The sequence below is a fragment of the Dipodomys merriami genome, unplaced genomic scaffold (genome assembly GCF_024711535.1).
Source record: "Dipodomys merriami isolate MVZ:Mamm:240054 unplaced genomic scaffold, mDipMer1.0.p SCAF_2, whole genome shotgun sequence".
NCBI lineage: Eukaryota > Metazoa > Chordata > Mammalia > Rodentia > Heteromyidae > Dipodomys > Dipodomys merriami.
In genome coordinates this window covers 71,649,085-71,671,177 of record NW_027203381.1, presented here as the reverse complement: position 1 = coordinate 71,671,177, position 22,093 = coordinate 71,649,085, and the positions used below count along the sequence as shown (strand labels likewise).

At 42.8% G+C, this 22,093-nt stretch overlaps 1 protein-coding gene across 8 annotated transcripts in view; it reads right to left on the bottom strand.

Annotated features, from left to right (window-relative positions):
* The window catches only part of Mylk (myosin light chain kinase), a 196,211-nt gene that overhangs the window by 113,119 nt on the left and 60,999 nt on the right, over nucleotides 1-22,093 (bottom strand). For 7 of the 8 annotated variants that reach the window (XM_070030043.1, XM_070030045.1, XM_070030047.1 and 4 more), the window contains 7 exons: nucleotides 14,119-14,167; nucleotides 13,139-13,304; nucleotides 12,129-12,294; nucleotides 10,309-10,327; nucleotides 8,573-9,102; nucleotides 7,357-7,563; nucleotides 73-207 (listed from right to left, as the gene is read on the bottom strand). In XM_070030043.1, coding sequence (XP_069886144.1) covers nucleotides 73-207; nucleotides 7,357-7,563; nucleotides 8,573-9,102; nucleotides 10,309-10,327; nucleotides 12,129-12,294; nucleotides 13,139-13,304; nucleotides 14,119-14,167 — 1,272 coding nt within the window. The remainder of the gene's footprint in view (nucleotides 1-72; nucleotides 208-7,356; nucleotides 7,564-8,572; nucleotides 9,103-10,308; nucleotides 10,328-12,128; nucleotides 12,295-13,138; nucleotides 13,305-14,118; nucleotides 14,168-22,093) is intronic. The other variant, XM_070030051.1, reaches the window with a different exon arrangement.

Sequence of the window (22,093 nt, the reverse complement as noted above, 5' to 3'; positions counted from 1 at the left end):
GATGTGATTCAGCATAAGAAGTGAGAGTTTAGGTGAGCCAAAGAGTACCCTGGGCAGGGGCTAAGGACTCACCATTGAGCAGCCAAGAGATTCGAGGCACTGGGGTCCCCTGTACGGAGCACTGCATCACAAAATCCTGACCCTCGATGACAGTACAGTCCTTCAAGACACTGGAGAATGAGGGGGCCACCCTCATTATGGCTGGCCCTGTGAAGGCAAAGAACACACAGGCCATCTCATTCACCCTAAGCCTGATAGGCAGATGCTGCACTGGCCCGGGTGCTGGGCTTTCTGGGCAGCTACTTAGACCCTGTCTACCTTCACAGCAGAAAGCGACATCCCCAAATGCTGCTTGGGTTGGAAGCAAGGGGATTGCTGGTAGCCTTCCAGTCATAAAGCATCCTGGTGCTTGGCTACTCAGGACCAGAGAGTGTCTTCTCTCCTTTCTACATTAGGCCTCTCCTGCCTGTTCTTGATCCTCACTATGTTCTGTTTTCCCTCTTGGTCTGCCCTCTACATTATACTGTTCTGTTATTCTCTTCCCTCTTCTTTCCCTACCTCCTCTCTCTTTAATGCTAGTACTAGGGCTTGAACTCAAGGCCTTAGATTCTTGTTTAGCTTTTTCTGCCCAGGACTGGCACTTGACCACTTAAGCTACACCTCCAATTCCAAATTTTGGCTGGTTAATTAGAGATAAGACTATCAGCTTTGTCTGCCCAGGATGGCTTGGAATCATGATTTTCAGATCTCAGCCTCCTGAGTGGCTTGGATTGCAGGCGTGAGCCACCAGCATCTGGTTCTACTGTCTTCTACATGTTGCAGTAGTGATTACCCAATCTTGTCACTATCTCTACTTCTAGAAACCACAAACCCACAGGGAAGATATTTCCACTTTCAATTATTACAACTATTCTTTTCCAGTTCTGAGACGGATTCCACTAACAAAGTCTCATGTACGTTGTAGTTTTCCAAGTGTAGTTTTCCAAGGGTTCAGAACTGCTGGGGCCCCAAGAAAATGCATGTTCTAGTTTTAGAACATCTGCCTGGTTTAACTCCTCAAAAGCCTTCCACATCAGTGAAATGACCAACGGACTGAAGTTTGGGGCCCTTCATTAAAAGAGCAACAAGGACAGATAATCTCTATACTACTTAGAATAGCTGCACACAGGTCACATTGGCTGAGCAGACATCGCTGGTGCTTCTCATTACAGAGATGAGGGGAAACCTGCTCTGTATTGAGGGACTTCAGCCAAGAAAACCTGAGGGACTGTACCTGCGAGTTACTTTCCTAGGAGTGAATGTGACAGTGTCATGCTGTTCCATCTTTAGTTCATTTTCTAGACAAAGTTCATCATTTCCTACAGTCAAACCCAGGGGTGAGGCAGTTTCTCAGTCAGCTCTCTGGCTCTACAGCCATCTGTCTCCCCTAGACCCTCCTCTTTGGGAGAGGAGTTACAAGAAAGATGGTTTATCTAACCAGACCTGGCACTGAGGAAGGGATGGGCAGATGATCTCACATGTAGAGAGTCACCATCAACTTCTTCCATTAGTCCTTCACTAGAGACATGCCTTTGGGAGTCACTGAAAAGATCAGACCATCATGGGTTAGAGATTTGCAAGGTATGTGTTCTTGGATGAGTCACTGAACCTTACTAAAGCTTGGTATTCCCATCTGGAGAATAAGTGCAACTATAATTATCTCATGTATCTGCTGGTTGGGTTGGAGTTGTGGTTCAGGTGGTACAGCACCAGCCAGTGATTGAAAGCATCATATGGAGTTCCAGTCCCAGTCTCAGAAAAAGAAATTACAACAACAAAGATGGTTGGGATAACTAAATGGAAGACTGCAAACAAAGTATTTAGCACAGAAATGGCCTTTAGAACATCCTTGTGAATGTTTGCCATTATGGGTGAATGGAAGCTGCTGTGCATAGAAACTTCACTTAGGCAAATATGTGTTGGGACTGAAAGAGTGGAGATGGAAAGTGGGAGTTTTAGCGCATTAGCAACCAGGAGAAAGATTTTTCTTTCCCCTTTCAGCATAGGGAACAGCAAGGGTGCGTGGGGGACACCAGAATGTCTCTCCAATGGATAGAGACTAAAGAAAAGTGTTAGCCATCTAGCTCTAGATAAGAGCATTGTGAAGCTGGAGGGGGTAGGAGGAGAAGTCTGGGTACAAGAAGAAGCTTATGTGCATTGAGGAATAGAAAGAGGGTTGACAGAAGCTAGAAGATCACAGGCCACCTGACCTACATCTTGGCTGGAAAAGATATAAGACAGCTGATATCCTTAACAGGACAGAGGACCATGAAGCCCTTCTACAATGGCAGAGCCATAACCAATTCCTCCACAAAAGCAGAGAGAACTTGATAGAGTCTCTATCGACTTTTCCAGAACTCTGGGGGTTAACTTAAGGCTAGCAACATTCTGAGGAATGTTTGTTTATGAACAACAAAACCAAACCCCCACCCCGAAACCCAGCTGAATCATGGTAAGAGCAGGTTATGTGGCATTTGAAGTCCCATCTCCTTCACTGCAGCTCTGCCTCACCCTAGGCCCAAAAGCAGCAGAACCAGCTGACCCAGGGATGACACCTCTGAAACTGTGAACCAAAACAAATCTTTCCTCTTCTAAGTTGATCAGCTCAGGAATTTTGTCACATCCAGAATGTCACATACAGAATGATAAAAATTAATTGCCAATAGTATGTCTGATAAAGGTAAATCTTGAATATGTAAAGAATTCTTAAAACACAACAATGAAAAATGACCCAGTCAAAAACCAGGTCTTAGAGGTTCATGCCTGTAATCTAGCTACTCAGGATGCTGAGATCTGAGAACTGAGGTTCAAAACCAGCCCAGGAAGGGAAGTCTGTGAGACTCTTAACTCTAATTAATCACCCAAAAGCTAGAAGTGATACTGTGCCTCAAGTGGTAGAATACTAGCCTTGAGCAAGAAAGCTCAGGGACGTGCCCAGGCCCTGAGTTCAAGCCTCAGGACTGGCACACACACAAACACACACAAAGTGGGCAAAAGCATTTGTTAGGAAATGGAAAGACTTGGAAAAAATATATTAAGTGAAGTAAGCCTGACCAAAGAAACATAGGTTGCATCGCTTCCCTCATTTGTGGTAGTTAGAATGTGCCTATAAATTTACAAGTAAACACACTGGATGGAAAGACAACAAAATGCAATTGGACATGATAAATTATATAGATCTCTACAGTCACACAGTAAGACCAAAGGAGGATATTCTTAGAAGAGGATCATAAATGCTCAATTGCTATCAGCATATGATCATATAAAATAATACTTATCAAAAATGAACTCCAAGGAATGAAAAGAGGAGTTTTTTTTCTGTTTTGCTGTTTTTGTTTTCTTTACCTTTTGTTTTCTTCATTTATTTTTTTGCCAGTCCTGGGGCTTGAACTCAGGACCTGGGCTCTGTCCCTGACCCAATATTTCTTTTTTTTTCTTGTCAGTCATGGGGCTTGAACTCCGGCCTGGGTAATGTCCTTGAGCTCTTCAGTTCAAGGTGAGCGCTCTATCACTTGAGCCACAGCACAACTTCCCTGGGATCTGTCCCTGAGCCTCTCTGTGCTCAAAACTAACACTCTACCACTGCTGTAGAGCCACTTCCAGCTTTTTCTGTGTATGTGGTAAAAGGAATTGAACCCAGGGCTTCATGCATGCTAGACAAGCAGTCTACCACTAAGCCACATTCCCAGCCTACCTTTTGTTTTATCTGTTAGTTTATTTGTCTTTGGGAGGGCAAGGGGAGCACAGAAAGGGTAGGTCAAAGGGTGAATAAATGCAGCAGTGGTATTCACTAGACACTCTGCTGAAAGTGAACTATACAACTTGTGGGTGGGGATGGTAGGGAAAAACTGGGAGAGAGGGAAGGAGTGACACTGTTCAAAAAGAAATGTATTCATTACCAGACTTATGTAACTGCAACTCCTCTGTACCTAACCTTTTCAACAACAACAACAACACATACACACACAGACATATATATAAATTTTTTTAAGTTGGCAAGAAATACTGCTCAACATTATTAGTCATCAGGGAAATGAAAGTCAAAAATAAAATAACCATGGATGACTCTAATTAAAAAACAGAAAATTGGCCAGGTGCCAGTGGCTCACGTCTGTAATTCTAACTACTCAGGAGGCTGAGATCTGAGGATCATGGTTCAAAGTTAGCCCAGGCAGGAAAGTCCATGAGACTCTTATCTCCAATTAACTACCAGAAAACTGGAAGTGGCGCTGTGGTTCAAAGTAGTTGAGTGCTAAGCTTGAGCAAAAGAGCTTAGGGACAGTGCTCAGGCAGGGACTGCATCTAGGCCCTGAGTTCAAGCCTCACAAGATCACACATGACATGATTCTATGTATATAAAATGTTAAGATAGGCAAATCCATAGGGATAGCAGTTGTCAGGGGCTGAAGGGATAGGAAAACAGGCAGTACCTGAAAATGAGGTAGGAGTTTTTTGGGTGAAGGGGTGGTATCTAATTGTTCCAAAATTAACGAGTGGTAATGGCCACACACCTCTGTGAGTATACTGAAAATTAGTAAATTATACTCATTCTGCCCTTTCCTCCTTCCTGCCTTCCATTCTTTTTAGTTGGTACTAGAGTTTGCCCTCAAGGCCTCATGCTTACTAAGTGGGTGCTCTACCACTTGAGCCATGCTCCTGGATATTTTTCACTTTAATTTTCATAATATTTCCCACATCCAGACAATAATCTTCTATCTATCTATCTATCTAGCTAGCTAGCTATGGCCTCCCATATGGCTGGAACCAAGGGTATGCACCACCATACCAGACTTACTGATTGAAAGAGAGTCTTTTTGCCTAGACTGGTCTCAGAGAGAGATTGTTTCAACTTCTGCCTTCTAAATAGCTAGAATTATAGGTGTGGGATATCACCATTTCTGGCCTTTGAACTATACTTTAGAAGTGGGTCTTTAAAGTTTTATGAATTATATTGCAATAAAGCCACTTATACAAAAAAAAGTAAATCTGAGATGAACTATCCAACATGCGAAAACAGGATAAAAACCATCTACAAGATTTAGATAAACTCACAGAGGCAAAACCATAGGAGAAACTAGACTGTCTCAGTACATTATTAACCTTGGGTAGAACTTACACACATGTCTGTGTGTCTGTTCCTACCTAGCCTCAGAGCCCTGGCCTGGCTGAGAGTCTTACTCTGGACCTGTGACTGTATGACCCACCCACAAGCACTCCTGTTGCTAAGTAAAATGATGGTATTTCTTGCAAAGGGCTCCTTTACGACCAGCTAAGAAGTGAACAACATATGGAGTAAGAATCACTTAACTCCTGCCCAGGGACCTCTAGTTTCTCTCCTAGAGGCAGTTTTCTAAGGACTGTTTTTGCATATACAAGTATGAATAAATGGGATCTTTTCTTCTTTTGGCACAAATAACACAGGGCACATGCAGACTGCACTTTGCTTTTCTCCACTCCTACTGTACCTTGCATATTTTGCCATAAACATCTACAAAAGGCCATGTAGAATTCTACCATGTAGATGAAGAATTAAGTTATGTATTAATTATTTTTTTGGTTGGTCGTGGGGCTTGAACTCTGGGCTTGGGCGATGTCCCTCAGCTCTTCAGCTCAAGGCAAGTGCTCTACCACTAGAGCCACAGTGTCACTTCCGGTTTTCCAGAGCTTTATTGGAGATAAGAGTCTCATGAACTTTCCTGCCCGGGCTGGCTTTGAACCACGATCCTCAGATCTCAGCCTCCTGAATAGCTAGGATTACAGGCGTGAGCCACCGATGCCCAGCTTAAATAAAATTTCAAACTCACACAGAAGTAGAGAAAGTCATGTAGGGACTCCCTCCATAGCTATTTCTCATCTTTCATTTATATATACAGATAAGTATCAACATTATTTAATTACTACCTCTGCCTGTACATCCCTAAAAGAGATATGTCACCAGTGAACAGCTCAGTTTTACGTCTCCAAAGTAGATAAACTTACAAAAAATAAACAGGATGCCATTATTACAATTTAAAACATCACCAATATCTGTATATCAAATATCTTATTGCTGTCCAAAATTTTTAGATGCTCTCATCAAAAAACTGTCCCAGTTAGGAGCCATCTGAGGCCCATGAATTATAATTGCTGATGGGACTTATGTATCTTTCAATCAAAATTTCATATATCATGTCCCTCTTGCCTTCCTCTTTTTATGTTTGTAACTGATTTATTGAAATATAGGGCAATGGTTACTTGTTCCACTGAGTTCTTAACACTGATTATATGCAAGTATTTAAAGTGATGGGAAATAGCCAAGTTCATGCTTGTAATCCTAGCTATTCAGGAGGCTGAGTTCTGAAGATATAAGTTCAAAACCAGACTAGGCAGTCAAATCCAAAAGACTCATCACCAAGTAACTAGTACAAAGCCAGAAGTGAAGATGTGGCTCAAGTGGTAAAGAGCCAAGCAAAAGGGCAAGTCCCTAAGTTCAAGCCCCAGTACTGGCACTAAAAAAATGAAATGGACAATTTTTATAGAAAGACAAATTGATGCAAAGATACTTATCATAGTTTTGGGGGTTTGTTTTATTTTTATGGTGCTGAAGAGGACCTCATGAATGTTAAGCAAGTCCCAGGCCTACTTATCATAGCTTTATTTTAATAGAGGGAAAGAAATAGAAATAATTGGAACATTCAACAAAATAACAGAATGCATAAATAATTACTATAAATGATATGACATAGCCATTAGAACCATATTTTTAAAGATTCCAAAATACTCAAAGATGTTGATGCTATGTTTATGAGTCAATTAGGATAGGAATCAGGACAATGCTGATAAACTCAGCACAATGCTGACTGTGTTTTAAAAGCATTAAAATATTTACTTTGGAGTCTTAAGATTATATATAGTGTAACTGCCACACCGTGATCATGCATCACTTTTACAAATGGATATGATAATCAACACACAAAATGTGGCCTCCTAGATCATTTCACATCTCTGAACCTGTGTCTTTAGTCAGTGCTGGCTTCTCTGTGGTTTCAGAAGTTGAGTCATGGGACAACTTGGACAGCTGAGGAACCTAAAAAAGTAGCTCCCTGTTGGGCTGGGACTGAGCCTGGCCATGTCTATTTTGATGTGATTCTGCTGCGAATTCTTGATTAAGAATCACTGGTCATGAGTAATGACTTTGGCCTTGGTTTGTGCACTGGGGTGATGTTTGTTGTAGACCCTGGATACAGGGTAGTAGTTGCTGAGCTATATGCAGCAAGAGAAGCACCTCATGAATGCCTCCCCACCCCAAGAATCGGGTGATATGAGTGATGTACTCACTTTCCACTAAGAGGGTCCAGCTGCAGGATGCCTGGCCTTGGCTATTGGAAGCTGTGCAGCTGTATCTTCCAGTGTCCCTTGCCCGGGCTCTCAGCAGACAGAGGTAATGGGATCCGCCATCTTCATAAATCTCAAGGATGCTTGCTTGGCTCCTCACAGGAATGCCTTCCAGGAACCAGGTCACTTCAGGTTTTGGGATTCCTGAAACTGCAAGACCAGATGAAAAGTGAAATTCCCCTGGGAGCACTACATGTTTGTGGGGTGGCGAGGGTCTCACTGGGAGGGAAGCACTCCGCGAGGAGGGGGTCATTTCCCATTGCCAAGCCTGCCTTCTCACCCCAACCTACACCCAACCTACACTCTGTCCAGGCATAGGGGTAGAGGAAGGTGAGGGTGATGGGCCAGGAAAGGGGGAAAAGAGGAGACCTACTCTGCTTTGTGATGAGGGTGATGATGAGGCTTTTGCTTCACCTAGAGAGGCAAAAATTAAGGTACAGGTTAACTGCTCTATCTTACAGGGAACAGTGAGTCACTGTTGGGTATTTCAATAGAATAAAGAACTTTTCCAGGCAATTTTTTGTTTGTTTTGTTTTGATGCTGGTCCTGAGCTTCTTCTTTGCTCAAGGCTACTGCTCTACCACTTGAACCACAACTCCACTTCTGGCTTATTTGGTAGTTTAGTGGAGATAAGAGTCTCATAGACTTTCTTGCCTGGGCTGGCGTTGAACTGTGATCCTCAGATTCAAGCCTCCTGAGTAGCTAGGATTAAAGGTGCCCTGCTTCTAGGTCTTTTTCTTTTTCTTTTCTTTTTTTTTAAAATAAATTTTGAATTGGGACTGGGGCTTGAACTCAGGGATTGAGCACCCTATTTTGCTCAAAGCTAGAGCTTTGCCACTGAGTCACACCTCTACTTCCAGCTTCTTTGCTGGTTAATTAGAGATAGGAGTCTCATGAACTTTCCTGCCTGGGCTGGCTTTGAGCTGTGACCCTCAGACCTCAGACTCCTGAGTAGCTAGGATTACAGGAATGAGCCACTGGTGCCCGGCTTTCTAGATAGTTCTTCCTGACAGGAAGACAGTGGATGGTGACTTCTTGGGGGATCTAGTTCAAGGGAGTGGGTGTGTGGGACATGCAGACTAGCTGTGTGCTGAAGGAAGGGAGTGGCCACCAGTGTGCTGCATTTTGGGAACCAGTGACCTTAATCAGCTCTACTCACCCTCACACCGGAACTTGACGACTTGACCTTCAGTGACTTCCTGGCTTTGGGGCTTGCTCTCAAATCTGGGAAATGTTGCATCCCTCTGGCTCTCCATGGAAATTTTCCTTATAGAAATCTTGCTCATCACGTCTGGGCTTTCCAAGCCAGAGTACCGGGTAGGGAGGGTGGTTGGCTGGAGGGCAGTTGGTCTCTTCCTCTCTTCAGGAGAGAAAGACCCCAAGATTGATGCTCTCTGTTCTGGCCGCACTTTTGTGGCTTGCAAGGTGATGGTGCTGGATGTCTTCTGTAGCATGGGGGTCTGCAGGATCTTTCTGAGTGAGTCCCCACAAGGCTCCATCCAGGAATCCTCCAGAGGCTGTGGCTGGCTGTTTGTGGCCCAGGCTGTGGGGCCAGCTCTCTGGGGACTTGAACAGTGCTTACTTCTGGCTGCAGTCTCCAGCATGCCCAGTGTCTGCCCCTTGGACATTCCATTAGCCACTTCCCTCTTGATGTTTGAATTGGAGGTCTTTGCTGCTTTTAAAAATGATCTGTGTGGGTGAGGGGATGGGAGGGGGAGGAGAAGGAGAGACAGAATGGTCATCTGGTTACTCTAACAGTGCTCATCACAGCAGATTCCAGGATCACAAAAGCCCACAGAGGAGGGATGAGTAAGAGCAAAGTATTTTTTTTACAGCTTGCTTAGTGTCCCAAGCTAGAGCACCAGCAGCCAGTTGACCCCTCCTTGACCTGAGATATAACACTAAGCCTCATGAATATATACTTCTCTTCTCTCTAGGGTCTCTGAATCAAACCAGGCAACTTGCATCCTTGCCCATATAGCTCCTCCCTAAATCCTTTGGCACAGAGCAACTGTGATCAATATTTTAAAGATAGAAATCAAATTATGTCACTTGAAATGCAAAGATTTTCCAATGGCTTTCTGAGGGGCTGGGAATGTGGCTTACTGGCAGAGTGCTTGCCTAGCATGCATGAAGCCCTGGGTTTTAATTCCTTAGTACCACATAAACAGAAAAGGCTGGAAGTGGTTCTGTGGTTCAAGTGGTAGTGCTCTAGCCTTGAGCACAGAGAGGCTCAAGGACAGAACCCAGGCCTTGAGTTCAAGCCCTAGGACTGGCAAAAAAAGAAGAAATTTGAGCATCATAAGATGCTCCTAAGTGAGCTGGCTCCAGCTGTCTGTGCTTTTACAGGTGCTGTTCTCTGTTTGGAACGTGTTCTCCATGAGATTTTCTTCCCCTGCTAAAATTACCCTTTACAGGTCTTAGCTCACAAACACAAGCTATCAGAAAAGGGGTCTTCTATATTGTAATACAAATCAGCATCTGTAATTACATATTCATTACAGTAGGCTGTTGGCTCTGCCTGGATATGTAATGTCTACTCTCTGCCTCATACATACACAGGAAAGGATGTTCCTCTTGACTATGGGCTGAATGAGTGGGTGATTTTGGCTTGGGACCTTTATTCATTTGGGAAGATATTTTGAGGACACTCAGAAAGATAATGGCGTTGAGTATTCAAGAGTCTTCATGCCATTGCCAAGCCAGATAAAGAGCTAGTTAGCATGTAATAACAGAACAAAGCAAAATGTCTCAGATAAAACAACTCTCCCTCTTCAACCGTCAATTCTCCATTCCTATATGCTGGCTTGAAATCAGGATTTCTAGATCACATCCTTCTTTCTGTGAAGGAAATTTCAAGACAGAAAAGACAACAATCACAAAGCCTAGACATACCTACTGATATTGTCCAAACCTAAAAGAGGGAAGAAGAAAAAGGCAGTTAGTGGAATGTTCTATGCCAAGAGAAAAAAAAAAAAAGATAAGACATCCACCCTTTCCTTTATTACAGCCTTCATGTCCCTAGCCCTTACTGGTCACTACTCTCCCCTACACTCCTCACTGTTCCAGCTTCCCTGGTGCTGGGCTTCGGTTAGCCTAAGTATGTCTCTCCGGTACTGAATACTCTTCAAGTTCCCTGCTTGCCAACAGAGGCCAGGCCCTGAGCATGCAGACGCAGTTCCCCTTCACTAAGCAGAGGCAAAGAAAATTGATGGAGGGACAGATGGACAAACAAGCCTATCAATTAACACTGTCAGACTCACACACTTTAACTTACCTGTGGCTCTCAAAAACAGATCCACAGGTGAGATTGTCCAAAAAGAAACGTATTCTTTACCTTACTGTAACCTCTCTGTATATCGCCTTTATAATAACAATAAGAAAAATTTAAACACCAGATCCTCCCAAATTACTGTTCATTTTTGATAAATATATCCAAATATACAGGGAAAGATAAGCTTATTCCATTGTCCTAAGAGAAAAGCATACAATATATTCTGTTCCCAGCTTCCTTTTTTTTCAAATTTTATCATGAAAAATTCCAAAGTATACAAAGTAGAGAGAATGATATTACTAACTCCAAAAGCTATCAGCAAGATTAAGGAAAGAGCATTTCCCCAGTCCTTTCTGTTGCCTTCTGTCTTATTTTGAGAGTATAAAATAAATCTCAGCCAACATGTCATTTTGTCATTAAGTATATTAGGAAAGAGCAGTTTTGAAGTCCAAGACTAGGGGAATAAGTAAAGGAAGAGTGGCTAAAGTTTAGCTCATACCTGACCCAGGTTCCTGATCCACAGGGCTTCTCTAATGCAGGAGGGGGTTATTTGTTTTAATGATGTCCAATGGAATAGAAAACAGGTACTGCATATAGGACAAGTCAGGATTGCCTCATGAACCAGGACTCAATTAAATATCTTTATGTGGATGTTATGTTCTAGGATACAGTGGAAAAAGTTTAATTCTGTATATTGTACAGAACAGGCTGATATATAGTACAGGGAATGAGGAGAGACAGCTCCTGAGAAAAGAAAGAGAAAGCAAAAGAGAAAAATCATAGAAGGAAAGAGAGGAAGAAAGGAGAAGAAAGGGTGAATCAAGACCAAGTTGATGTCTGTGACCAGTGAAATCTACGACCATTGGGTGTTGTGGGTGAAGTGATACCCAGTCATTTCCCCATCTACAGCTCTAGTTTCCCCAGGCTGGATCTGCAAGGAAGAGAATTGTAAGGAAGGACTTGTTCAGAGAAAGCAGCAGGGCTGAGGCTAAAGCAAGGAAGAATCATGAGTGGAAAAGAGGGGTACTGACGTGTCCAGTCTGTTGAGAAGAAACATGGGGTTCTGAGTAATAGTAGTAGTAGTAGTCGTAAATTGAGAGAACTCTTGATTTGAAGGATAGAGTGGATGACAAGTGAATTTTAGGCAATAGTGATAATACTTTAGTAATGTCCATTCTTCTAATGGACAATTAGAGAATTATTTTTAAAGGTGAAGACCTACGGTAGCATCAGGACACAGATGAAGGAGATAGCTGGCTATCTTTCTCCAGGACCCAGTATGTGCTACAGGCACAGCCCCCTTTCTTCTTGTTAAAGATCCCACCCCTGGGGAAGGCTCAGGTATGTAAGTGTGCTGTGTGCATATATACACAGATGTATAATGCATGCGCATCCCCTAGGAGGTCCTGACACCTCTACGAGGTGTCCCTTTGCATCATACCTTGGATGGAGAGCTCTGCTGACATGGAGGCCTTCCCAGAGCCATTTACCACCATGCATGTGTACACACCAACATCATCGTGGGTGACATCATGGATCTCCAGGACCTGCACCCCATTCTTCTCAGACATAGACACTCGGGCACTTGGCTGCAATGGGATGTTTTCCTGTGGATGTCAAGAGGGAAGTGCAGTCACAGAAGTCTGCTTGACTGTTGTCACTATCATTCTGCCTTCTGGCAATCCTGTGGGACAGACTCTAGGGCCTGGGCACACAGAGGACATCTTGGGATCATCCCAACATTCTGCCTTAAGCTCTGTGTACCTAGTGTGGAGTTGGGTCCAGCTTAGAACAGATGCATGGAAACTATCTCAAAAGGCCCCAACTGTTATGGAGAAAAGAACATAGGAAGGAATCTTAGATTCAGGGTTTCTCTGCTATTCTTTTATTTATTTTTCCCTCAGGGTAAATTCAGAAGAATGAAAATGTAGATAGAAATGTACCCAATCATTCATTTTTATTCAGGAGTTTCCTGTCTGAAAAACCTGGTCTCCCTACATTTTTTTTGCCTAGCACCTGGAGTGTCCCAGCATTTTGAGATAGTTGACATTATTTCTACCTTACAGATATGGAAGTGAGTTTCCCAGAGTTTAAATATTTGTCTAGTATCATATCTTTGAACAAATTAGGATCCAGGGACCTGGCCTGAAACCTATTGCTCTAACTTTGAGTTCTACTCTCTTAGATGTTCGAGTCTGTCTTGACTCAAGAGTTTTACACCAATTGGTGAATATGAGTCTTACAAGAACACTGTGGTCTGAGGAGCAGAGGGAATGTGTACAAATAAAGGCAAGGACAAACATCGCTATCAAATCAACAGAGAACACGAGAACAACCGAGGGTTGAAACACAAGAAACTGATAGGAAAGACAGACTCCCTCTTATCCAAGGGTCTGGCCCTGAATTCTTGGTCTGACTCTGGATCAGAGTCAGAACAAATAAAAACTTTACCTTCAGCCAGGTGACCTGTGGTGGGGGCCGGCCAGTGATCTTGCAGGAGAATCGTCCCATCTGTCCTTCTTTGACTACTGCTCGGCCCAGTTTTGTTGCAAACTTTGGTGGGCACTCACTCCAGATGCTAGGACGACTCTCCATGGCTGGTGCTGAAAATCTGTCCCTGGGAAGAAATTAGTAGAGAAACCTAAACAAAGCAGTAATTCACTCTTCCTCCCTCAACCCACCCAAGTCACTTCAGTCGTAGTTCAGAAACCAGTCAAAGGTAGCATTGCCAACTCTAAGTCTCAGACGTTTTCTCCTGTCCCTCTGAAAAACTCTGTGGCACAAGAATTTTTACCTCCAGGGCACACAGTCATACTTCATTTACTAGTCACTTTTGTAATTAGGAATACCTGAGTTCTACTGCGCTCTAGCCTACCCACAAAGCCTAGGTTTTGGCCCATAGAGCATGAGCCCAAGTGTTGCACAGCAAGATTCTCCACATACTTTCTTGTCCATCTGCTGGCTTGATGCAAAGGCCTCAGGAGATGGAGCTATACAACAGAGGAAGTTTGAGCTGCTGGAAGAGAACATGGAAGATGCTTACCTGCCCAAGAACATTTGTACTAAACTCCCCATCACTGAGAAGTCAACTCGCTGTGTCATGTTACTGCAATTGGGGCTACTGTTACTTGCCTTTTCTAGGTCTGTTCATATGCATCTTCTAACCATTGCCTTGACAGCTTGCAGCCTGTGCAGGCAATAGCCAGGCCTCTTACTTCCTTCAAGTTCAGCAACTGAGCCAAGGGGCTACCTGCAGAACTGCTGGGTCAGGAGGTACCATGGGCATGATCCATCCTATCCTTCTAAGCACTCATTCTTTAGTGATTAGAACCAAGAGGCCTATGAAGGCTCCCTCCCTACACCTCTCCTGGTCAAGACAGTAGGCAAAGCCAATCCAATCCTGATTCTGGCTTGAACATTCCCGAACTTACCCCAAGATTTTGGAAACAACAGGCTGACCATGCTTCTTCACAGAACTCCCTGCAAGCATGAAACAGAAATAAGGCTGAAAAATGAGGTGTGAGCCATTAATGTTGAACAAAGAGAATGAAGAAGATTCAACAGCAAAGCAAGAGGATGATGGTGGTAATGATTATGCCTGATGAGCATGTGCTGAGTCACTCTATGTACTATGACTAGGCACTTTATGCACATTATTATGTGAATTTCTTGCAATAATTTAGTAAGATTGACATCACACCTTCTTTCTTTCTTCTTTCTTTCTTTCTTTCTTTCTTTCTCTCTCTCCCTTTCTTTCTTTCCCTTTCTCTTTCCCTTTACTTTCTTTTTCCTTCCTTCCTTCTTTCCTTCCTTCCTTTCTTCCTTCCTTCTTCCTTTCTTTCCAAATAAGAAGAATGAGATCCAGGCAAATTAAATCATACAGGCAAGGTTAAAGCCAGAAACATAGTAATGGATTTCACCAGAGTACTGGATTCTAGAAGACTTGACCACTCTGTTGGGTTTTGAAGTGTCACACCAGATCTGACAATGTGGGTATTACCTGTGGTGGCCAGAACCTCTGCAGAACACCATCCAGTTAAAGGGATGAGGAAGGGAAGGAGAGAGAGAAAAGGGGAATGAGGGAGGGAGAGAGAGAGGGAGGTAGTAAGGGAAAGAAGGAAGAAAGGAAGGAGATACCTGTGTATGATTCTGACCACATCTATTTATGACAGACCCAAACATGGAACCAGCACTTCCCCAAGTCTGCAGTGCTGCCTTGCCAGGCACCTCTGAGTCCTAGACAAAGCCCTGCTAGGCTTGGCACTACCAGTCCTAGGTGAGAAGTTCCTATACCTATCCTGAATCAGCTGCTGACCATGCCAGGCAGGAAGCAATTAAAGAGCAAATCCAGAGAGACAGCTGAGGTCAGTGGCCTTTTGTCCAACTGCAACTGGGAAGGGAAACTTTGCAATATGATCAGTAGTGGTTTCACCTTGTTTTTGTTTTTGTTTAAACACAGGGAGGAGGAGGAGAAAATGGAAGAGGAATGTTTTTGAGTGAGTGGTCATGCTAGAAGTTGTTTGGCACAAGTGGTATAAGATACCACCCAAGGCAGGCATGGAAGGGCAGAATCATGCTCAGATATGGCAGGTAGTGGCTATGTGGAACTTGCTGGGCATCCTTACATTCTCACACGGATCACATTTATACGACTCCATAGGAACACAGAATGGAAGAGGAAGATCATAGCTGCGCATTTCTCTCAGCCACATCCAGTTTAACTTTGTACCAGATCCTTTGAGAGAAATGATTAATAATAAACACTCACATCCCAATCAAGTTGTGGCTGTTTAATATCACCACTTAGTAAGCCAGGTCTAGTTTCCTTCCATAAGGAAGGTTTGGTTCTTGTCATTCAACTCTCCATTAGAGAGATTCTCAACTGATATAAGGATACTCTTTCTAAAGAGACCTAAATGATATGGTCAATCAAAATGCTGGACCCTCACACAGCTGAGGAAGTGAAGACTGTCCAATCATCCTGAAAGACTCAGAGCAAGTAAATATCATAAGCTGAAAGGATTTTCTTCTCTCCAACCAACACCCTGCTCCCTGTGACTTCACAGAAGAGAGACCATGCTAAAAAGATAAATTAATGTTTATAGACCTGTGCATTTTGGTCCTATTTGTAATGGTTAAAAACTAGAAATGATACAGATGTCACAGAGTAGGAGAATAAGTGGTAAGTAGAATGTACAAGTACACTTCATTCTGCCAATAAATTACATTAAAAAATAGATGAAACAAAGCCCAGAGCCAATAGCTCACGCCTGTAATCTTAGTTACTCAGGAGGCTGAGATTTGCAGATGAAGGTTCAAGAGCAGCATAGGCACACTGAAAGACTCTTATCTCCAAGGAACCAGCAAAAAATGAGGTGCTACTCAAGTGGTAGAGGACCAACCTTGGCACTTGAAAAAGTCAAGCAAGAGCATGAGGCCCTGAGTTCAAATCCCAGTAAACACAAAAATAAATAAATAAAGAGATGAAATAGAGCTGGGCACCAGTTGCTCAAACATGTAATTCTAGCTACTCAAGAGGCTGAGATTTGAGGATCTCAGTTTGAAGCTAACCCAGGCAAGAAAGTTCTCTTATTTCCGATTAACTACCAAAAAAGCTGAAAGTAGAGCTCAAGTGGTAGAGCATTAGCCTTGAGCAAAAAGCTCAGGGGCAATGTTTAAGCCCTGAGTTCAAGCCCCAAGGTGGTAACAAAAAACAAGAGAGAGAGAGAAAGAGAAAGAGAGAGAGAGGAAGAAGGAAGAAGAAGAGGAGGAGGAGGAAGAGGAGGAAGAGGAGGAGGGAGAGGAGGAGAAGGAGGAGGAGGAGGAGGAGGAGGAGGAGGAGGAGGCAGCGGCTGCAGTGGCAACAGCAGCTCAGTGTAGGCCAATTAGTGAAGATGCATGAGACCTTGGGTTTGATCCCCTACACTGCAAAATAATTTTTCAAAACTAGATGAAACATATAGAAATACGTTACGGTTAAAATCTGGGTTGCTGCCCAGGGCCCTGAAAATAGGCTAAGATTCTTGCCATTCCATGGAACTCCAACATGACCACCACCCTGCCCTACCTCCCTCAAAAAGCCAGGAGCATTTTACATGGGGCAATCCTTCCATGTGCTTTATTCCCACATAGATGCTCCTGCTTTTACCAAACTATTCTCTTCTCCTGCCTTCTTCTCCATGCATCCCCTGCATGCTGAGTAGACCCTTCTCCATTCTACCTACTCTCTCTGAGGAGGTCTCAGTCAGTCCTTGATCTCTGAACACCATAATAGGTCAGTGACCCCATGCCATATTCCCACCCATAATTTCTATTCTCACATCAGATGCATCCTGAACAGTCCCAGAACACTATACATATTAAAATCTTCATCAAATGAAAGAATTTTATGAAGATAAAAGAACAGTGTGCCCATATGAATTAGGAAAGTTGTTAGATACCACATTATTAATAGTGATTGCTGACAGGTGGTAAGACTCTCAGTTATTTTATTCAGCTGTATTTTCTAAAACTTATAAATATAGAGGCAGAGAAAAAATAAAACAAAACACAATCTAGTAAAAACAGAGAGAAGCAGAGAAAGTGTGGTATTCAAGCCATAGGGTAGGTGTGCATGTTCTAAGAGCTTGTTTCACATACTTAATTAGCAGTGTTCTCACAGACTGCCGTTACCATGCTGCTGCATAGCTAATATCATCGTAGAGATCTGATAAGAATTAGACTGATGAACAGATGAAAGAATAATCAAAATGTTGATTCATAACAATGAACTACTACTCAGCCATAGAAAGGAATGAAGTACTGAAGGAATGAAGTGCTATACTATGGATGATATCTGAAAAAGTTCACTAAGGAGCCAAGCATTGGTGGATTAGTCCTCTAATCCTAGCTATTTGGGTGGCTGAGATCGGGAGGATTGTGAGTTGAGGCCAGCCTAGCTAGAAAAGTTCATGAGGTCTCTTGTCAATGGAGAATTAGGTATGGTGGTACATGCATGATATCTAGCTACAACAGGAAGTCTAACTGATTCAGATTGTATTCAGGCAGGAAGTAAGACCTTATCTCAAAATAACCAGCAAAAAATAGGGCTGAAGGCATGGCTCAGTGGTAAAAGCACCTGTCAAGCAAGCTTGAGGCCCTCGGTTTCAAACTCCAGTACTGCCAAAAAAAATACAGTAAGTGAAGAAAGCAAGTCACAAAAGCCCACATCTTGTTTAAATATATTGATAGGAAATGTCCAGAAGAAGTAAATCTATGGAGAAAGGAGGTAGCAATAGTTTCCAGGATCTAGGGGAGTAGGCAACAGGGGGAGAAAACTCAGTGGGTATGAAGAAATTCTAGAACCAGATAGTGGTAATCGTTATACACTATTGTGAATTACTTCATGATCCTGAATGTCTACAAGGAGCAAGATGTACCTGTAGTAGTACAAGCCTGTAATCCCAGTACCCAGGAGAATGTGGCACAAGGGTTTTGAGTGTCAGGTCAGCCCTGGCTGACAGTGAATTCCAGACCAGACTAGGCTATATAAAGAAGCACTCACTCAAAAAAAAAGTCAAAAGATTTTTTAAAAAGTTAAAATGGGGAGCTGGGAAGGTGGCTCAGTGGTAGAATGCTTGCCTCATATGCATGAGACCCTGGGTTCAATTCCTCAGCACCACATAAGCAAAAAAAGCCGGAAGTGGTGCTGTGGTAGAGTGCTAGCTGAAGAGCTGAAGAGCTGAGGGACAGTGTCCTAGCCCAGAGTTCAGGCCCCACAACCGACACACACACAAAAAAGTTAAAATGGTAATTTTTTGTGTGTTTTGTTACCCCAGTAAATAAGTATTTCTAAAATTCTTGGGAACAGAACACTTTAATCTAAAAGCTAAAATTCTTTAAAAAAATAATAAAGCAAAACAATAATATTGCCAATCTTTATGGAGTAGCCAAGAATCTTGGTTCCCACTGATATGGCAGGGGTTTCCATGTCACAGTAAGAGCAATTTGGGGTATGATTCGAGGCAATGCATAAGCAGCAGGTCAGCACAGAACTGAAGAGTGCTTACTTTAATGTGAGGGAACAGCAGAATTTACATCGAAACAAAGAGAATTTAGGCTAACATAAATTGACAGAGCCTATTTATAGGAAAAAAATTAAGTTGCAATTTGTCAGATAAGACAAAAGTAATTTCGCAAGAGTATGAAAATCTGGCAGAACAGCAAGGCTCTGCCAAAAAAATAAATGGAAGGGGAACTCAGGTAGAAAGCCAAAAAGAGAAGAGATTAGGAGAATTGGGGAATTCAGGATCAATTTGGAGAGAAGAAAAGACAAAGATGTAGAAAGTATTTTAACCACTCAAGTTCAGATTTCTCAAGGATGCGGGCAGACTTTAGGAATGAAAGTTCAACAGATGAGGGGATAAAAGTAAAACATGGCACCTTTGGCCAAAGGACACAGCAAGACTGAACAGAAACAGGCCACATTGCTCAAAAGGTGAGTTATGTGATTGAGACTACAAGCAGAACTGCTCCTAAAAAGGTCTGGTGAAAGCAAGGCACCAGTGGCTGACACCTGTAATCCTAGCTAGTCATGAGGCTGAGATCTGAAAATCAGGGTTCAAAGCCAGACTAGGCAGGAAAGTCTATGTGATTCTTATCACCATTATCCACCAAAAAGCCAGAAGTAGAGCTGTGGCTCAAGTGGGAGAGCACCAGCCTTGAACGCTTAAGGATAGCACACAGGCCCTGAGTTCAAGTCTCAGGACCAGTACACACACACACACACACACACACACACACACACACACACACACACACACACACACACACACACACACACACACACACACACACACACACACACACACACACACACACACACACACACACGGTGGTGATATATTTATATTTATCACGAAAACAGTGACTCTCAACACAATGAGATGTAATTAATTAGGCCAGGACAAAAGGACTATATTTGACTGTCCCAGACAAACCAGTGAACTGTCAACCCTACTTGAGCCAACTTCAAAGTGTTTTTTAAGCATTGTTCAAAATAGTTGTTTTGTGCCGGGTGCCGGTGGCTCACGCCTGTAATCCTAGCTACTTATGAGGCTGAGATTTGAGGATCGCGGTTCAAAGCCAGCCCGGGCAGGAGAGACCGTGAGACTCCTATCTCCAATAAACCACCAGAAAACTGGAAGTGGCGCTGTAGCTCAAGTGGTAGAGTGCTCGCCTTGAGCTGAAGAGCTGAGGGACAGTGCCCAGGCCCAGAGTTCAAGCCCCATGACCGACCAAAAAAAAAAAAAATAGTTGTTTTGTATTCTGCCAGAACAAATGGCCAGTTTTTATGATAGTTATGTCTCTGTGTTATCCTCAGTTGAATTTCACTGCTAATCATCCATGCACATGGTTTCAAGAAGAAAATAAATGTTGTCTTAATTAAAATATTAAGAAGACATAGAAAAAAAAGAAGACATAGAGAGTCTGTATGTCAGTATATAGCACTTCAAGCATGGCTGCTTCTGTATGGGACTGCTCGGGCACATTAGAAGATAATGAGATGGTTAGATGTTTGTATCAATTCCTACCACATGCTTGGGTTTAGAAATGAATGATAATGGTCACCACATAAATCATAAACAAAAGTGCATGGGTTAGATACAAGAGAAAAAACATGTTAGAATAAATAACAGAGAAGAGCTATACGATTTTTTTTTTTTTTTTTTTGTCGGTCATGGGGCTTAAACTCTGGGTATGGGCACTGTCCCTCAGCATTGCAGCTCAAGGCAAGTGCTTTACAACTTGAACTACAGAACCACTTCCAGTTTTCTGGTGGCTTATTGGAGATAGGGGTCTCCGGTCTTTCCTGCTTAGGCTGGCTTTGAACTGCAATCCTCAGATCAGATCTCAGCCTCCTAAGTAGCTAGTATTACAGGCATGAGCCACCTGCACCCAACACGATTTTTTTTTTTTTAAAGGAAGCCGGATGCCTGTAGCCCTAGCTACTCAGGAGCTGAGATCTAAGAATTGCGATCTGAAGCTAGCCCAGGCAAGAAAGTCTGTGAGACTCTTATCTCCAGTTAAACAGCAAAAAGCCATAAATGGAGCTCAAGTGGTATAAACAAAAAGTTTGGCCTTAAACAAAAAGTTAAGGGACAGTGCTCAGGCCATGAGTTCAAGCCTAGTAGAAGGGGGAAAAAGAATGAAAGAAACAATCTTAAAAGAAGATAGCATGGCAAAGCAAGTTAGAGACCACTAATGTGGAAAAAATAAATTTTTTGTTTTTGTAGTTGAGGAGGCTGGTGTGATACCAATCATTGCTTTTATGAAACTTATAACCTAGTGGAAGAAGAAAGAAAATTAAAACAGATAATTCCAAACCAATAACTTTGGAATAACGACTGAGAAGAGGTAAGTGCTTTGGGGGAACACATAGTTTAGCCCCCTAGGGGTGTTGAGGGAGGGAGGGCCTTCTTAAGACAGTGATGAAGTTGAAGCCAGAGGAGGAGCAGGGTTTCCAAGTCAAAAGGGAACAGGAGCCGCTGCCCTATGAGAGAAAGGGCTCTATATATTGAGTAGAATGGAGAATCTATGCAGCCAGAAGTCAGTAAGCAAAAAGGACTGAGAAGTAAAGAAAAGGGCCTTGCAGAAGATTGTAAGTTTTCATTCAAAGGCAATAATAGTAAACCATTAGAGGAATCAAATGGAGGGAATGATATACACTTTTATAAAGATATTTTAAATAGTACTGTGGGCACTGGAGCTGGGATGAGTGGAAGTGGAGACCAGCTGGAATTTTGCTTAGGTAATGATGATAGCTACCAAGACTGGCATGGGGGGATGGAAGACATTGACAAAAGAGAAAATTGTGTAATTTGTTGTTGACAATGAAGGCTCTGGTGACATCTAGTGTATAGGATGGGAAAGGATCATTTGGGATAACTAAGGTTTCCCCACTTCCCTAGCTTTTTTTTTTTTTTTTTTTTGGTAGTACTGGGATTTGAACTCAGATCCTCAAGCTTGCAAATGCTCTACCCTTTGAGCTATATCTCAGACCATTTCGCTCATGCTATGTATCTCAATCTTGCCTTGAAGCAAAGTAGACTAGTCTTAAAATTGAGATACTCTTGCCTCTACTTCCTGAGTACAAGGATTATAGAAATGAAACACCATGTTCAGCTGTAGGCTTAATCTCCACCAATTTATAATTGACTCTTTTTGCTAGTCCAAGTGTAGTCCTATGAGCTTGGCTGGAACTGCAGCCCCTCAAACTGGCTCTAGACCTGTGGAATTAGCATCTCTGTGTTAGCATGTGGGATTACCAACACTGTACCATGACTGGGATCCACTGAAGTCCAGATCTCCTATGGGCCTGTAGTTTGCTTTTCCCTTTAAAGTTAGCCCTTTACCACTTCTTATTGA